At 42.8% G+C, this 18,780-nt stretch overlaps 1 protein-coding gene across 3 annotated transcripts in view; it reads left to right on the top strand.

The window, feature by feature from the left end:
• RAI14 (retinoic acid induced 14) overlaps positions 1-18,780 on the top strand; it is a 184,481-nt gene that overhangs the window by 17,830 nt on the left and 147,871 nt on the right. For 2 of the 3 annotated variants that reach the window (XM_039467756.2, XM_039467748.2), the window contains exon 2: positions 15,226-15,309. In XM_039467756.2, coding sequence (XP_039323690.1) covers positions 15,274-15,309 — 36 coding nt within the window. In that variant the 5' untranslated portion in view covers positions 15,226-15,273. Of the gene's footprint in view, positions 1-11,269; positions 11,382-15,225; positions 15,310-18,780 lie in introns of those variants that run through there. The other variant, XM_074386659.1, reaches the window with a different exon arrangement.

Here is an 18,780-nt window from a genome sequence, read left to right as displayed (position 1 = left end):
GTGTCCAGCTCTGACTTTTTATTTAAAAACAAGCAAACAAACAAACAGAATGATTTTGTAGGCTGCGGTTGTATGGTCCATATTTCTGTGTCACCTGTGTACTTGGCTCCTGGTCGAGATTCAGTGCATATGACATGAATAAGAAATTAATAGGTTTCTCATAAATTGTAAGTTCTTGAGTAGCCTTGATGCTATTACCGTGTAAAACTCTTGCATTAGATGCAAGGTATGTAGGTTTGTGGATATGTGTGGGGCACGTGGGGGAGCATATTCAGTCTTTACTGGTTAATGAAAACATTCCCCATCCTTCATGTTAGTGCTGTTTGCTTTTTATTCCTGCACACAGAAAGTGGTTGGAAATTGAAAGAAAGACTAGGGTTTCAAATTTAGTTAACAGGAGTTTGTCTTTATCAGGCAGGTGGATCTAGCTGCCCCCATGGCCCAGGCATAGAACAACTTGCAGCTTGTGATGGAAAAATATCCGAAAGGCTTTTCTATTTGTAGTGTGGCAAATCCAGGCTGGCATGGGCCCTGGGGAGTGAGGCATTGATGTTTGAGCCACTGTGTTAGGTGTCTCTTCCAGGTGTCTTGCTTAGAATAAGTGAGGGTGACAGTGTGTTTTCATATCATGTCTTCACCACTATTCAAGGATTAAGTGCTCAGAGATTTATTTATCATTAGGCATTGAGGTCTCCTGGTCCAGCCGAGCCCCAGCACCCCATCTCACCCCATACCCCCTGGCAGTTTCCCTACTGTCTGTCCTCACATTGTTCCTGCCAGTCCTGAAGGTTTTGTTTTTTCTATTCCTCCTTAGCCTGTACTCGGGGAACAGCTTCCTTGTTTCCCTCCTTTATTCTTCCTCAGTACTGTAGAGTCAAGTCCCAGGAGAGCAGAGAAGCTAGAGTCCACTTCTGTCTCCAGACCCCAAGCACTGTTTCCTCCTAGACCCAGCTGTTACCGTGGCTTTTTATTTCTTGAGGGCTTAAAAAATCATTTAATGCTATTTACTTCCAGTTAATTGTGATTGTTTTCATTGTTGACCTGATTTCTGTAGGAGAGCCAAAGAGCAGTACTTACTTTCAGAATGGAAATAGCCCAGAAGACTCACACTTGGATTGCTGGCAAGGTCACCTTCAGTGACTGCACTGATGTTAGAGGAGGGTAATGAATGGAGGACTGATGAGGTGAGGCTGTGTGAGGGCAGTGGGCAGGACAGATCCACACGCAGCAAATAGCCAAACAAGTGAATGATAAACATGCCCTCCTTAACCTGCAGATTCAAAGGGGGCATTGTAGGTCATCCCATTAAATGTTTCACTCTGTAGCTTCATGAAGGAAATTTAGCTGCTGACTTCAGGAATGGGCTGAACAGACCAAATTGCAAGCTGCAAATGTGCTGTTGAAGATCTAGGCACCTCTTCTACTGTGGCATCTGAGTTGGGTCTCTGTCACTTGCAACTTAACAGTACTGATGAATACTTTGGTGCCTGAGGGCAAGTGTCAGAAACTCAACGTGAAATAGTTTAGGCTAGAAGGGGCCTGCCTTGCCTTATGTGACCCCATATCCTGCGCTAAAAGGGTGTGGCAATAGCAGGGCCTCAGGGATCCCTGGAATCAGCCCCCCTTGCCCCATCCCCACCCTGCCCCTGGTTCCCTCTCAAACCAGGTAGAACTGGGTTTTGGGCAGCTGCCAGGCTCCTGATTTCCCAGTTCTCACCCCAAGAGAAAGGTCTGCCTCCCCTCAACAACTCCAAAAATCCCCTGATGAGGACAGAGTTCCACCTCTAAGGGAGCAGCTATTGCCAGAATGACCTGGTTGGAGTGGGTGGGGACGGTAGGAGGAGAGGACTGGACCCTGTTGAATAGGCCCATCATGGATCCACTGCCAGAGTACCAAGCCACAGTGTTAGGCTAAAGGAAATGGGAGACCTGCCTTCACGTGAGCCAGCACTCTGTCTCTGTTGGACTGGAGACACAAAACATCCTTTTTTTGAATATACAGTGTATGAGTGATGTCCAAATATGATAGTTGGGGCAGCATAAATAATTTCTGGACTTTATATCCACTCCCTTCTCCTAGGGCATTAGAGTTCTCAGAATCTATGTCATTAACATACTTATATATTCCTCATTCTGAATAGTATTCAAGACACTGGATGCCTGGGTACGGAAAGAAATTCACAAGCCAAATGGCACCACTGCAATCATTGTAAATGACGTGTCCAGCATTCCAGAATGTGAGAGTCTAGGTTTTCCTGTTTTGAAACAGAGTCAAAGAACCAATGAAATATGTAGTGAGCCAACTTTTGGAAATTCATTCTTTCTAGGGTAACAACAGGAATTAAATATAACCATGAACAGAACCTGTTCTCTTACTCACTCTAAAGATACGCCTCCTTTTTTTTTTTTTTTTTTTTGAGACAGCATCTCACTCTCTTGCCCAGGCTGGAGTGCAGTGGCATGATCTTGGCTTACCACAACCTCTGCCTCCCAGTGATTCTCCTGCCTCAGCCTGCCGAGTAGCTGGGATTACAGGCATCCACCACCATGCCTGGCTAATTTAGGTATTCTTTAGTAGAGATACGATTTCACCATGTTGACTAGGCTGGTCTTGAACTCCTGACCTCAGGTGATCCACCTGCCTTGGCCTCCCAAAATGCTGGGATTACAGGTGTGAGCCACCATGCCCAGCCTTCATTGGATCTTTTTAAGAACTTCACTGAAATATAACTTACTTTCTGTGAAATTCACTGATTTTAGTATACAAATTAACAACTTTTAGTAAATTAACAGAGTTTTGCAGTCATCACCACCATCTAGTTTTAGAACATTTTTCTCACCCCAGAAAGATCCTTTATGGCATTTGCAGTTACTTCCTGTTAGCATTCCCAGCCCTGGGCAACCACCAGTCTACTTTTTGTCTCTATAAATTTACTTTTTCTAGACATGTCTTAGAAATGGAATCATGGCCAGGGAGGGGTGGTGGCTCATGCCTCTAATCCTAGCACTTTGGGAGGCCCAGGCGGGAGGAACATTTGAGGCCAGGAGTTCATGACCAGCCTGGGCAACACAGTGAGACCCTGTTTCTACAGAAATACAAAAATTAGCTGGGTGTGGTGATGTGTGCCTGTGGTCCCAGCTACTCAGGAGGCTGAGATGCGAGAATCACTTGAGCCCAGGAGTTTGAGGCTGCAGAGAGCTATGATGGTGCCACTGTACTCCAGCCTGGGTAACAGCAAACTCTGTGTCTTTAAAAAAAAAAAAGAAAAAAAAAGGAATCATGTTATCTGTGGTCTTTTGTGTCTAACTTTCACTTATCAAAGTGTTTTTGAGCTTCATCCATGCTTCACCATGGATTAGCACTTTTCCTTTTTCTTGCTGGATAGTATCCCATTACATGGAATTGCCACAGTTTATTTACCTAGTTGACAGACATTTCTGTTGTTTCACGTTTTCCACAGTCATGAATGCTGCTTCTAAAAATATTCAGTCTTTGTGTGGACATATGTTTCCATTTCTCTCATAGGTAGGAATAGCATTGCTGAGTTGTGGGGTAAATTTCTATTTAACTTTGTAAGAAATTGTCACACTGCATTTGACAATGGCTGTACCATTTTACATTTTCACCAGTAATGTTTGAGGATTGGACCTCTATCTTTAAACTTGATGGGCTCTTTTGGGTTTCAAGATAGGTGAAAATGAAGGAATGGACTTTGGAGGAAGCTGTGAAGGGGCTTACCCATGCATAGTCACTTGGGGTCAGTTGCTGGGCACACATAAGGCAGTTTTCCTCTTCAGAGGCGAACACGGTGGCGTGTTTAGAAGGTGGTATTGAAATGAACATCAAAAGATAAGTAACACAGAACAGGACGAGCATTTTGGAGATCATCTTAAAAATAACTTCAATTTAAGGGATAATTGCATGGAGTTTCTTAGTCCTAGAGTGATTTTTATATTCCAGAGGTAGCTTGTTTTGATTAAGCCATGCTTTTTAAATTGGTTGGATTTAGGACGGGAGGTAACCTTGGGACTTTTCTTTAGTAGGCTTATTGGAGCATGTGAGTAGCAGATTTGACAGACCAGATAGTAGTGATGCCATAGTCAATTTTGTATCAGTGCCGCTGGCTCTGGCTGATTCATAGACTAAGATCAATCCTGGTTGATGGCAGGTTTTATTCTCAAAGAAGAATGATGTATTTGGTTTCCAAGAGGAATGTCATCCCTGAATAAAGACAAGTTGTGAATATAGGAGATGAATAATCTCAAAAGAGTTTTACTACCTGATCATTATGATACAGTATCTAAATGACATTTATGGTTTAAAAAGAATGTGCTCATTTATTTTCTTGGAAAAAAGATCTGAGATATTAAAGTATTTTGGAAGGGATTCATTGCCAAGATGACACTATTGTTATGTCTTTCCCCCGCTAACTTTATCATCTGGGCAGTCTTTCAACTAACCTGTACCTTAGTTAATTCATAAAAGAAAGTTTGCTGGTTTATTCATTCAAAATTTATTTGGTTTGCTGAATAAATAAGACTTATAAGATAGTAATCATAAAGCAGCTCCCCCTGTCTGAAAGTTATTTTGTGAGGTTACTATATCCTTTGTCACTGAATGAAATCTATGATGTTTCTTTCTCTTTTTTTTGAGACACAGTTTCACTCTCACGCAGGCTAGAGGGCAGTGGCACGTCTCTATTCACTGCAGCCTCTGCCTCCTGGGTTCAAGTGATTCTTGTGCCTCAGCCACCTAATCGTGTGCCACCAGGCCTGTCTCATTTTCGTATTTTTAGTAGAGACGAGGTTTTGCCATGTTGGCCAGGCTGGTCTCGAGCTTCTGACCTCAAGTGATCCACCCACCTCAGCCTTCCAATCCCAGCTAAAGTGCTGGGATTACAAGCATGAGCCAAAATATCTGGTGTTTCTTTGTTTTGTTTTGTTTTCTTTTCTTTTTGAGATGCAGTTTCGCTCTGTAGCCAGGCTGGAGTGCAGTGGCGTGATCTCGGCTCATTGCAACCTCTGCCTCCTGGGTTCAAGCCATTCTCCTGCCTTGGCCTCCCAAGTAGCTGGGATTGCAGGTATGCACCACAATACCCAGCTAATTTTTGTATTTTTAGTAGAGTAGGGGTTTTACCATGTTGGCCAGGATGGTCTCACTCTCTTGACCTTGTGATTTGTCTACCTCAGCCTCCCAAAGTGCTGGGATTACAGGCATGAGCCACCATGCCTGGCCTTTTTTTTTTTTTTTTTTTTTTTAAATGGGATCTCACTCTGTTTCCCAGGCTAGAGCACAGTGACAATTATAGGCCCTTAGCTTCAAAATCCTGGGCTCAAGTGATCCTCTTGCCTTAGCCTCCTAAGTGGCTGGGACTGCAGGTGCACACCAAGATACCCAACTAATTTGTTTTTATTTTTGTAGCAATGGGGATCTTTGTTGCCCAGGCTGGTCTCAGGGTCAAGCGATCCTCCCACCTTGGCCTTCCAGAGTGCTGGGATTGTAGGCATGAGCCACTGCACCCAGCCTCTATGACTTTTCTGATTATTGTTAGATTTGTTTTTTTAAATTTCTGCAGTCAGTTTCTACTGCTAAATACTCTTAATTCAGAACTTAGAGTGCTCAGTGTCAAGTATTAGGTCGCTGCAAAAGTAATTATGGTTTTTGTTATTTTAATGGCAAAAGCCGTGATTACTTTTGCACCAATCTAATCACAGTAAAAAGTTGAAAGCTGATTTAAAGTTAAATAGCTCTCCATTTTCTCTTTGTCCCTACTTCACCCTGCTACCCTGCCTCCTGCATCTTCCTGTCCACAGTTTGGGATCCCTCTAGGGATCATTCTGTGGTAAAACTGGGAGTAGGGCAGGGGAAGATAAGAACTAAGAGGGATAAAAATGTTCTTTTTTTTTTTTTTGAGACAGAGTCTTACTCTGCTGCCCTGGCTGGAGTACAGTGGCACAACCTTAGCTCACCTCAGCTTCTACCTCTTAAGTTTAAGCAATTCTTATGTGTCAGCCTCCTGAGTAGCTGGGATTACAGGCACCCACCACCATGCCCAACTGAAAGTTATTTGACTTGGCACAATAGTGCCATGTTCTGAGTTTGTCAGATGTTTGTTTTACTGCTGCACTATTTCTGGGAACGAATTGTGCACCTTCACCCCATTTCTATGTTGAAGTCCTACCCTAGTTTCTCAGAATGTACCTGTATTTGGAGACAGGGCCTTTGTAGGGGTAATTAAGGTAAAATAAGGTCATACAGGTGGACTCTAATCCAATATGACTGGTATGCTCATAAGATGAAGAGATTAGGATACAAACACACACAGAAGAAGACCATGTGAAAACACAGGGCGAAGATATCCGTCTATATATAGGCCAAGAAGAAAGGCCTCGACCCTGTTGCCACCTTGGTCTTGGGCTTTATTTTGTCTTGTTTAAGCTACCCAGTCTGCAGTACTTCACAGTGGCAGCCCTGGCACAGCAACAGAGGGGCCCCTTGGAGATCTCCCTCTTCTCGCTCCATTCCTGGACCATCACTGCAGACCGACCTCTCTTCTACAATTCCCTTGACAAAGGTGATGTGATTGCTTCCAGTTTGTTGTTTCCACATCAGGGAATCCACTTCCCTTTGCCCTCTTTGTCTTTCCAATCTACCCTCTTACACAGAATCTAAGATGACTTATTTCCCTCTGTTGTGACTTGTCTACGTCTGCGCCATAGGAAACACATTTTTATGCACAAATGAACTCCAGCATTCAGGCTGATAACAACACGACAGCAACCTCTCCTTCATTTCCATCCTGGAAGCATAGGCCAGTTTCTCTCCATTTTAGATTTTTCAGGTGTGGATCACACACCTGTGCAACCTCTTCAGTCCTGTAAGCTTCTCTCATGAGGTTGAGTAGGTGTGGTAGAATCACTGCATAGTTCTCTCCACAGGAAGACCCTCCCGCAGTCCGCTCACACTCTGACCTGTTTAGACCTGGGTGTGAGTAAGGGGTTCAAGGACCCTGTTACCAGTTTTCAGTTGAATCCTTTGAAAATTTGCATCTTGGGCTTAAATGACTGTGTTTGTAGTCATCATTGATTCATTCAGTCAGTGCAAAGTTTCACTAAGTGTTGACTACGAAGAGATCCTTGCTGAGGCCAGAGGTGAAACCTTGGCCCTGTCTAGGATGGACGTTTTCTTTACTGATGAGTTTCCTGAGTAGAAGGGGATTAAGGTCTCCCGTGAAATAACACAGCAGGCATGTTGATTTTGGGGGGAATCCTTGGCTTGCCCTGTAGTTCTGGAATCAGGCTGAGAAAATCTCTGTCCTAAGAATTTGCCTCCAAGGTACTAGCTGATGATCCTTGCACTCATCCGACCCCAATGTTGCATTATTGAAAATGGTCAGTTCTGTCAGGTAGGCTGAGCGTGGTGACCATGGGGATGCTGTGTGAGGACAGCAGCAATGAGATGGAAGAGGGCAGGTGGGAAATAAAAAGGAGCGGCAGCCTGATAAGATTTCAGAGGCCAAAGGAGCTGGGTTTTTAAAAACCTTTTAGTGCTTTTCTCTTGTAGAGGGTGAAACTCAATTACTATGTTGTATATGTGCAAATATCTCAATGATGCTAACCCGTGTTGGAGTGCTAACCCTCCTCAGTGCACGTGGAACCCAAGAGAGCCTTGCTGAGGTCAGAGGTGAGGTCTAAAGTTTATCCAAGGACTTTATCCCCTATCTTTGTTGATGATATGCCAGTGGCAGGGCCCAAGTACAGGCAAAATGAAAATCCTCTATTCCAAAGTAAGTGGGTAGTCTGAGATGTAAATTTTCTTTTCTATTTTTTTTCCCCGAGATGGAGTCTAGCTATGTCACCCAAGCTGGAATTCAGTGAGGTGATCTCAGCTCACTGGAACCTCCACCCGACCTCCCCACCCGGATTCAAGCGATTCTCCTGCCGCAGCCTCCCAAGTAGCTGGGATTACAGACACCTACCACCATGCCCAGCTAATTTCTTTTTTGTTTTTATTAAAGATGAGATTTTACTGTGTTGGCCAGGCTGATCTTGAACACCTGACCTCATGATCTGCCCACTTGGTCTCCCGAAGTACTGGGATTACAGGCATGAGCCACTGCACCTGGCTGAGATGTAAAATTTCAAATTTGCTGAAAACTGGTAACAGGTTTCTTGAATCCCTCACTCACATCCAGGATCTAAAGGAGTCAGATTGGGGGAGAATCTTTCTTTGCCAAGAACTATGCAATGAGTCCTGCAACCCCACTGTCTTAGTTCATTTTCTTTTGCTATAACAGAATACTACAGACTGGGTAATTTACAAAGAAAAGAAGCTTATTGGGTTCATAGTTCTGGGGATGGGGAAGTCCAAGGACATGGTGCTGGTCCCTAGCAAGGGATATCCTGTGGCAGAAGGTAGACACAAAAGAGACCACAAGAGCAAGCCTAGCTCACTTTTATAATAACCCGCTCTGGCAAGAACTAATTCACTCCTGCGATTAAGTATTAACCCATTCAGGAGGGTAGAACCCTTACTGACCCAATCACTCTTAAAAGTCCTCATCCCTTAATATTGTTACATTGGCAATTAAGTTTCCAGCACATGAACTTTTGGAGGACACATTCAAACCATAGCTTCTGGGACCACTTGGGGAGATTCAACAGGTGTCAGACTCTTTCCTGGAAAGTCTAAGAAAGGAGTGCCCTATCTTGGGGGAGAGAGAGACAAAACGCCCTTGCCTCCTTCGCCTGTCCAAATCCTGTGTTTCTTTTAAGCTCAGTTAGCATCTTGCTCCCATTTAGGAAGACTTCTTTTCCTAAAAATAAATTTTACTAACCCTTCAAGATTTCTACTGTTTGAATTTCAACAGTATTTAACGCCTACTTATATGATGATTTTTAATTATTATTATTATTATTTTTTTTTTTGGAGACGGAGTTTTGCTCTTGTTGCCCAGGCTGGAATGCAGTGGTGATCTCAGCTAACTGCAACCTCCACCTCCCAGGTTCAAGCGATTCTCCTGCCTCTGCCTCCCCAGTAGCTGGGATTGCAGGCATGTGCCACCATACCTAGCTAATTTTGTATTTTTAGTAGAGATGGGGTTTCACCATATTGGTCAGGATGGTCTCAAACTCCCGACCTCAGGCAATCCACCTACCTTGGCCTCCCAAAGTGCTGGGATTACAGGCATGAGCCACCATGCCCAGCAAATTATTATTCTTTATTCATATCCTCAGTCAGTTTTGAGTCCTCTGGGCCTGCTCGTAGCTCCTGTAAGCTAAATGTTTGTATGTATTTAAAATTCTGTCTTTTTACAACAGTACAAATGTGTTAGAAAGTAAATTGGGTAAGAGGGAACAGTACCTGTTGGGCCCTGCTTCCTATTTTTATGTTCTTCTAGAAGGAGCAACATTAACTCACAGCATAGCCCTATCTGAGAGGCAGAGGTTGAAGCAGCTTCCACTCACTGGGAGGAGTTCGGATGGCATAAGCTGCTGTGTTGTTAAGAAAACCTTCATTGGGAAGGTTCGTCTGGAGAGACCTTTGACAGAATGTATTTGTTTTCCTGGATTGAGAGAACTGAATGTTTATACAGCTTTTGGTTAAAATTCCATTTTTGTTGCACAGAGATTATTGTCTGAAGAAACACTCAAGCACTTGAGCGGGAAGAGGTAGATGCCGGCAGGGAGAGGAGTGGATTTTAGCTTCTTAGGCTTGTTCAGCACTTGGTCTGTGGTATGGATTTTAAGTCCTGATGTCCTTTTTAACTTGAAAGAAAAAGCCCCGAAACCTGCCGAGGGGCACATGTTAGTTGATGTTCTGGTTTGGCTGAGAATTCCATGGATGTATTCCCATATTCCATGATGGAATATTATTATTACTTTTGAGACAGGATCTCTTTCATCCAGGCTGAAGTGCAGTGGCACATTCATGGCTCACTGTAGCCTTGAACTCCTGTGCTCAAGTGACCCTCCCACGTCATTCTCTTGAGTAGCTAGGACTACAGGCATGTGCCACCACCCCCAGCTAATTAAATTTTTTTTTTTTCTTTTTTAGAGACAGGGTCTCACTATGTTGCCCAGGCTGGTTTCAAACTCTTGGTCTCAAGCAGTCTTTCCACCTTAGCCTCCCAAAATGTTGGGATTACAGACATGAGCTGCTGTAGCCAGCTTTTTCTATTTTCATCAGTTTAGAGGTTTCTAAGCTGGAATTTTCTTTTTCTTTTCTTTCTTTTTTTTGAGACAAAGTTTTGCTCTTGTTACCCAGGCTGGAGTGCAATGGCCCAAGCGGCTCTCCGCAAACTCCACTTCCTGGGTTCAAGAAATTCTTCTGCCTCAGCCTCCCGAGTAGCTGGGATTACAGGCATGTGCCACCATGCCTGGCTAACTTTGTATTGTTAGTAGAGGCGGAGTTTCTCCGTGTTGGTCAGGCTGGTCTTGAACTCCCGACCTCAGGTGATCCACCCACCTCGGCCTCCCAAAGTGCTGGGATTACAGGTGTGACTAAATTGTAATTTTCTTAATCCTAAGGATTGGAGAATGTAATAGAGATTACTAACTTTTTAACAAAATAACAGCTTTGTTGAGATATCATTCATATACCATTCACTTCACCTCTTGAAAGTGTACAAATGAATGGTTTTTAGTATGATCACAGGTTGTGCAACCATTACAGCAATAAATTTTAGAATATTTTCATCACTCCTAAAAGAAAACCCTGTATCCATTGTAAGGCTTTGTTTTGTTTTGTTTTGTTTTGTTTTGTTTTTAATACTCAAGTAAGTTTAAGTTTTTTGTTCATGATAAAGCTGTCTAGGCTAATATCAAGATTTCGAAATTTAGGCTAGGATTGGGAGTTACATTATTTGTTTAAAGGGAAAATTAATTAACAAATAAACAGTGTTGCATCCAGCCTTCAAATGAGATGGAAACAAGGACGTACATCTCTGCTTTGCTCCATCCTCGTCTATCAAAGTGACGAACATTGTGTGATGATTGGTAGCCAGTGCCATATTTCAGGGACTTATTTTGAATTAAATGGGTAGTAAACTGACTAATATTTCTGCTCAGTGAGTAGGTGTGCTTTATTCTGCTTGCAGTGGGAGAACTTAGTTCAGAGAGCTTTTTTCCATAGATGCGTGATTGTTTTCTATACATACTTGAATTAGGCTGCTGTGCAGCTAATTCAGTTTTGCTGCGTTTTTTTTTTTTTTTTTTTGAAATAAACCTCCCAATTTAATGGCTTTTCCATGGACTGCCTTTAGTGTGGCCTTGCTAAACTGATAGATGTCACTTTCCTCAACATAGGCTGTAGCCCAGCCTGGGCTCTGGAAGTTTGAGATGGAAAATGGGACTGTAACATCACAGTTGACCCAAGGAAGGTGAGTTCGTTTACTCATGATTCATCTTGAGGAAGAGGAGATGCTGAGACAGCTGAGACCTGGTGTTATTCCAGGGGCCAGGTTACTTTCCGCCAGCCATGGCTTCCAGGTGTTAGATCTTTTCATGAATACCAGGAAAGCAGTGATCTATTAATAACTTAACCCCCAGCTACAGTTCATGCTTCTGGAGTTACCACTGTGTGGATTTCCAAACTTCTTTTCCTTTGACTCCTGTCTTTATCACTGTGGAGTTATGCCCATGGGCCACCCAGCTCTCCCACACCCAGAGCCACGGACTCCAGGAAGACACTGAATTTAGCGGTTACTATCTTCCCCTGGGAACTTTTGGAATTATTACTGTATTTATTTAATCCTCTTCAAATAAGAGTTTGCATACTTCTCACTGCATACTTTAAAAAAAAAAAAAAAGCCGAAGACAAATACACAAAAAAACTAACACAGTACCCAGGAAGGCCCCGTGACCTCAAACAAAAATCTCACCCGCTGTTGCCTAAGACTGTGTTCTCTGAATATGTGAATGAAGGAAAGCTTTGAGTGGCTCTGCATGGGCAGCTGCACTGTTTTGGATTATCAGTACTTGGCCTCTCTCTTCTCCTGTTCCTGCTGCACTGATTTGGCCTGTTTCCTTGGTTATTAGTACTTCCACAAGAAGGGGGACGGAATTAAATTCGAAAGATGATTTCCACTTTCTAGCAACAGTTGGTGTAGAAACCTTGGGCCAGCCAGTGACAGTTTGGGAATATCTGATTATCATGATTTCTACTTTGATTCGTCAAAAGGTGATTCTGTTTTGATGTGAAAAAAACCAACCCAAGTTTTGTTTATGAACCAGCCCAACTCTGACAAGTATGTTCCTGTTCTGCCTACATCAGTTCTAGGTTCTCTAACTTCAGTGTGCAAAAGATTCAACCAAGGACTCTGCCCCTTGAGATTCAGTTCCCATAGGATAAAATAGGATGGGAACTAAAAGGCTGCATTTAGCAAATTGTCCCCAGGTCTTTCTGATGCAGATTAGCGAGGGGCTGACTTTGAGAAACACTGCCCTGGAATTTGCGCTTGCTATTCAGGTACCAGCCCAGCCCTTTCTGTGATTAAATGCTTGGCAGTTGTGTAATTACAGTGTGTATAGTTTCCAAGGCAACATGCATCTGTCACTCCTGCAGAGGCTGGGAGGATTGAAAGGGGCGGTGGGGAGGCCACAGTCAGTGAGGCCTCCAGATTCACGCCATCAAAGGGCTTCGTCATGACTGGGTTTTCACACCATTGATCCAAGGGCCTTAGTCAATGGCAGCAACAAGAATGAAAGTAAATGGAAGCCAGAGAGTCACTGGGTGACTACTGAAGGTAGCAGCAAGGACCTGAAGAAGGATGAGAATGGCATCCAGTGGCTTGCACCCCCCCACCCATACTCTCAAGTCGGTTTTGTTCAGAATAATAAGGATGTGTGAAGGAATGTGAAATGATCTTGCAAGGCTTCTGAAAACAGTTGTTAACTGTGGTAAACGTGTGCCTGCTATTCCTCAGTTCTCCACTGGGATGGTGCTGTTAAAAGGTTACCTCTTCTCACTTGCAGTGGGCTTGAAGTGACATTTATTGAGCACTTACTATGCGACGGAAATGTATATGGATTATCTTGCCTTTCTGACCTAAGTATATTTTCATTTTTTTATCTACATGCAAAGGGTACGCATTTTGTACATTTAATGAAAAAGGTAGAGTTTGTATCTGTTTGCCAGGCACAGTGGCTCATGCCTAAAATCCCAGCTCTTAGGGAGGCAGAGGCTGGAGGATAGCTTGAGGCCAGGAGTTCGTGACCTGCCTGGGCAATATAGCGAGACCCCATTCTCCACAAAAAAGGAAAAAAAAAAAGTCTATGCATGTTTTAGTAGAGGATTTGGCTTTTGGTTTTAGTTATAAAACTGTATAGGGCAGTGCTGGCTGGAACTGGAGGTCGTTATTCTAAGTGAAGTAACTCAGGAATGGAAAACCAAATATTGTATGTTCTCACTTGTAAGCGGGAGCTAAGCTATAAGGATGAAAAACATACAGAGTGACATAATGGACTGCCGGGACTCGGGGTAGGGAGAGGTAGGGAGAGAGGTGAGGGATAAAAGACGACATCTTGGTTGCATTAAAATCTCAGAATTCATTGCTAAAGAATTCATGTTCGAAAAACTACCTATAACCCCCAAACGATTGAAATTAAAAAAAAATATATAGCAGTGAAAAAAGCATTCAGCCACTAGTCAGATCTCAGGGTCTGGTTCTGAATTTCATCATGAATAGGCTTTGTGACTGCAGGCAAGTTTCTAAACTTGTCTGAGGCTCTGTTTCTACTTCTGCAAGATGAGGCGCTTAGACTAGACCAGCAATCTTGACTTTTGAAGAGTGGTAGCCACCTTGTAGAATCCAGTGAAAACTTGGAAACTTCTTCTCTGAAAAAAGGAAAATGTATACTTGCTAAAAGATAATTACACTCAGTTTCTAGGGGACCACAGGCCCATCTTCAATGAAGGGATTGCTTAAGATTCAGCTGCAACTCAGAATTGCTGAGTTCGGCAGGACCCTGAGAGTCTCGCATTGTTTAGAGAGGCCCCCTGAGGAATGAGCTATTTGATGAGGGAGGTTTTGTTGTTCCTGGCATTTCTCACTAACTGCCCTGTTCATTCTGGGGAGGGGAGACAGGAACAAACACCGAGAAAAATACACAGGGAATGAATGGCATCTGGAATGTGAACTGTTTTCCTCATCACTTCTTACAAGGAGGTAGATGGCATGATTACAGCACAGAAGATACGTCGAGGAACGACTTGAACATAGACATACAGCACTTTGTGCAGTGACACTTAAGCAGTAATTTAGACTTGTTCTACTCTTTTTTTTTTTTTTTTTTTTTTTGAGACAAAGTCTCGCTCTGTCACCCAGGCCAGAGTGGTGCAATCTCGACTCACTGCAACCTCCACCTCCCAGATTCAACGATTCTTTTGCTTCGGCCTCCTGAGTAGCTGGGACTACAGGCACGTGCCACCACGCCCAGCTAATTTTTGCATTTTTAGTAGAGGTGAGGTTTCACCATGTTGGCCAGGATGGTTTCAATCTCTTAACCTCATGATCTGCTGCCCGCCTCAGCCTCGCAAAGTGCCGGGATTACAGGTGTGAGCCACCGTGCCTGGCAGACTTGCTCTACTTTTAATGTTTGAGAACTCAGTGATATAGAAATTGAAGAAGGTCCAATTCATAGAAGCAGAGAATAGAATAGTAATTACCGGGAGCGGGGATGGGAGTGTAGGGTGTGAGGTGTCGGGGTGGGGAAGGTGAAGGAGGTAGATGGGGAGATGTTGGTCAACAGGTGCAGCGTTTCAGTTAGGAGGAATAGGTGAAGAGATCTATTGTACAACATGTAACTATAGTTAGTGTACTGTATACTTGAAAAAATGCTGAGAGTAGATTTGGAGTGTTCTCATCACAGTGAAATAATAAGTATGTGAGGCAATGCATATGTTAATTAGATCAATTTAGCCATTCTACAATATATGCGTATTTCAAAAGTCCTGTTGTACACCATAATAGCATATACAATTTTTACTTGTCAAAATAAATATAAGAAGGAAAAAAATTAAAGTTTTGATTAATTTGAAAATTTTATAAGCTTCTAGGGAGTATATGGTAAGTGGAAATATGTTATTTACCACTCTCAGCTGTTAGCTGACCACCTTCCCAACCCAACCCGGCTCTGTCTCCTTCCCACACCCCAAAGTGTAATTCAATCAGGAGAGAATATCTTGTTTGGAAACCTACATGTGTTCTTTTTTTCTCTGCTTAGGTGTTGAAAAGTCTCCTCTAGAGCTTTGGAAAGCTGAATGGACTAAACATGAAGAGCTTGAAAGCGAAGTTCAGAAAGAGTGACGTGAGTATGCGATGACTCACAGTCTGCTGTTCCTTCTGCTCCACGGAGCTGCAGAAATGCTCCTCCCCACCTTGATAAGGCACTGCTGGGTTAATAAACTACAGACACTCAAGTGCCCTCGGCCCCAGCTCAGGGTAGCTTCTGTGGATGGCATGCTCTAGGTTCCTTGCTGTTTGTGTGTATAGCTTTCAAAAATGTTTTTTAAAATTTTTGGGGTCTGTGCCTTGTAGAGAAAGGAACTTTCACATTTAAGCATTCTGTCAAAATATAATGCATGGCAAAGCAATAAAATCCAGGTTCACCTTTAATTACCTCATCTGAAATGATAGCTGAAAAAGTCCATTTTGAAAGTGACATACCTTGGCTTCCATTGAATTCCATCCCATGAATTTCTACCATTCCACAACTCTGCTCAAAGTATCTGAAAGGAAGTGTCTTAAAAGAAGATTCTTCCTTTAAACATCTTTAAAAGAAGAATCAGTGAAAACCTCAACATTTCTAAAGTTGCCAGAAATCCTCACTCCAAATATTATTTTTAGAAGAAACTAGTCTCTTTCATGAGGGTGGTTCAGGAATGACATACTAGCATGGTTCATCTTTGCCTTTGGGGAACACGTTCAACTCTCTGTTAAGGGTTTTCTGGGAAAATGATATCTATTGCTGCCTGTACCTTTTCTCCCCTGAATTCTAGGAGCTCTTCTTCATTTGTTATCCATCATGAAAGACTCTGGGTTGGAGGAACCAGTTGTGATGTCAGAGTTATGAAACAAAGTTTCCCCCAGGAGAAAAGGGAGAAAAACAGCAGAGGGGTTGTACACGATAATATTTTTTAAAAGATCACCCCATACACCCTTCTATGATCCCAGTCTTGTGCTAGCTGCATTCCAGATACTTTGAGCAGAGTTGTGGAATGGGAGAAATTCATGGAAGGGAATTAGATGGAAGCCAAGGTGTGTCACTCTCAAAATGCGCTTGTTCAGCTATCGGTTCAGACGAAGTAATTAAAGGTGAACCTGGATTTTATTGTTTTGCCATGAATTATATTTTGACAGCTTGGCACAGCTGCATTTTTGCATAAATGGAGGCTGCGTCTTTTATGGCTAGCATGTCACATACACACCTACTTCTGGCTGAAGCTTATCTCCTGAGGCTGCATCATGACATGTAACTTATGTCCTGATAAAACCCAGGCCAGGTGAGATGCTTATGGAATGATGGCAAAATACCAACCCCCTTACAGAAGGAACCGGAAAGGGTTATGATAAAAGTTGGTCTCACCTTCTCATCCTGTAGGTAAATCAAATAAAACTCATAGAGTGCAAAGAGGCTTGGACAAAGACATAAAACTAGCTGTTGGCCAGAGTGAAAGTCCTGGTCATCTGACTTTCCAGAAATCTCCTTCTGTCTCCTCATCTGCTGGCTGTATGTTATGCAGCCTACGTATCTCCCATGGCTTTCAGCGAAGGAGAAAAAGGCAATTAAATGGAAAATGTTGCCTAACTCAGCAGATAGGGGTTTCTAAATTGTGTGACCAAGTTAACAAATGTCTTTTTCTATTCCAAGGGAATCTGGGTAGCTTCCATTTACATAGGTTAAGATTATTTTTAGCAAGATTTCATCAGTCTAGACTTCCATGTATATGAACAGGGGCCCAGAGGAATGATAGGCACACACACTTTTGGTTTAAAAATCAAAAACTGGTGGCAGTAAGGAGGGTGTTGCTGGAATCTAGTTAGAAAAACTGAAATGTTTCCATGATTTAAAAAAATCCACTGTAATAACACTAGTAAAAGCTTCTGGGATTTGGCAGCAGAAAAGGCTGTGATTTTGGCAGTTAGTGCTAAGAGAAGAAATGTTGAGAAGCAGACCTGAGGGAGGAGAGCTATGGAAATTGGTATAATGGAGCCCGACAGTTTCAAATGGCTCTCCACATCCAAATTGTTTCCCCAAGCCACAGAACTGTACAGCTAAATGGGGGGAATAAAAAAATGACAACAACAAAAACATTTCAAAGCCCTGTTTGTTAACCATATGATAATCATGCTAATTGTGTGTGTGTGTGTGTATGTGTGTGTGTATTTTTTTTTTGAGATGAAATCTCGTTCTGTGGCCCGGGCTGGAGTGCAGTGGTGCCATCTCAGCTCACTGCAATCTTCGCCTCCCGAATTCAAGCGATTCTCCTGCCTTAGCCTCCTGAGTAGCTGGAATTACAGGTGCATGCCACCACACCCAGCTAATATTTGTATTTTTTGTAGAGACAGGGTTTCACCATGTTGGCCAGGCTAGTCTCAAACTCCTGACCTCATGATTCCACCTGCCTCGGTCTCCCAAAGTGCTGGGATTACAGGCATGAGCTACCTCGCCTGATCATAATGCTAATAATAATTAACCATTAGGCAGTATTAGCCAAATGTTGGGAGCTATGCTAAGCTTTTCACATGAAATTCATTTAATCTTGCCACAAATCTTATGTGATAGGTATTACTATTAAGCTCATTTTACAGGCAAAGAAACTGAGGCCTTAGGGACGTACAGTAATTTGGGTTCTTAGAGCTTTAAGTTTTTAGTCAAAAAGTCTATGCCGTCTGGGGGGTAGAATAATTCGGTAACAGTTGCTGCTGCCGAACAGGGAAACTGAGAGCTGGGAGAGAGTGGAGAAGAGAGGCTTGCTTTGTCATGTATGCCTTTTATTGGGAAGTTTTTGGTATATGTATATGCATATAAGGCGGTCTGATTTCAGAGCCCATGTTTCCTGAAAGAGGAGCTTTGGGTGGAGAGTGTATTTTAAGAAACTTGGCAATCTGCTGGCATGGTGGCTCACTCCTACAATCCCAACACTTTGGGAGGTTGAGGCAGGAGGATTGTTGAGTCCAGGAGTTCAAGAGCAGCCTAGGCAAACATGGTGAAACCTCATCTCTACAAAACAATTTAAAAAGTAGCTGCTTATGGTGGGGCGCACATATGGTTACAGCTGCTCGGGAGGCTGAGATGGAAGGACGGCTTGAGCCAATACAACAATAAGTTGTATTTATCCAGATTGGAGTGCAGTGACATAAATATAACAATAAGTTGTATTTATGTCACTGCACTCCAATCTGGATTATGGAACAAGGCCCTGTCTCAGAAAACGAAAATAAAAAAACCAAACTCTCTGTCTAGGGAGAAGCTTCAAAAGTGACTTTGGAGTTGGACCTAGGTTTGTAACCCTGGACAAGTCTTTTACTCTTCTGAACCTCAGATTCCTTACCAGAAAAGTGGAGGAAATAATATTAGCTCTGTAACGTTGGGGTGACAGTTAAATACATTAAATGAATGTCAAAAATCTTAGGGCCTGGTACTCAGGAGATGCTTAGTAAATATTTTCTTCTTCTTCCTAATTAGCAACCCACAATAAAAAGTAGGATTCAAAAAGTCTATGCCGTCTGGGGGGTAGAATAATTCGGTAACAGTTGCTGCTGCCGAACAGGGAAA

Source organism: Saimiri boliviensis, chromosome 1, assembly GCF_048565385.1.
Source record: "Saimiri boliviensis isolate mSaiBol1 chromosome 1, mSaiBol1.pri, whole genome shotgun sequence".
In the NCBI taxonomy this organism is placed as follows: domain Eukaryota; kingdom Metazoa; phylum Chordata; class Mammalia; order Primates; family Cebidae; genus Saimiri; species Saimiri boliviensis.
Note: the sequence above shows the minus strand (reverse complement) of the source record. Positions and strands in the feature narration are given on the sequence as shown.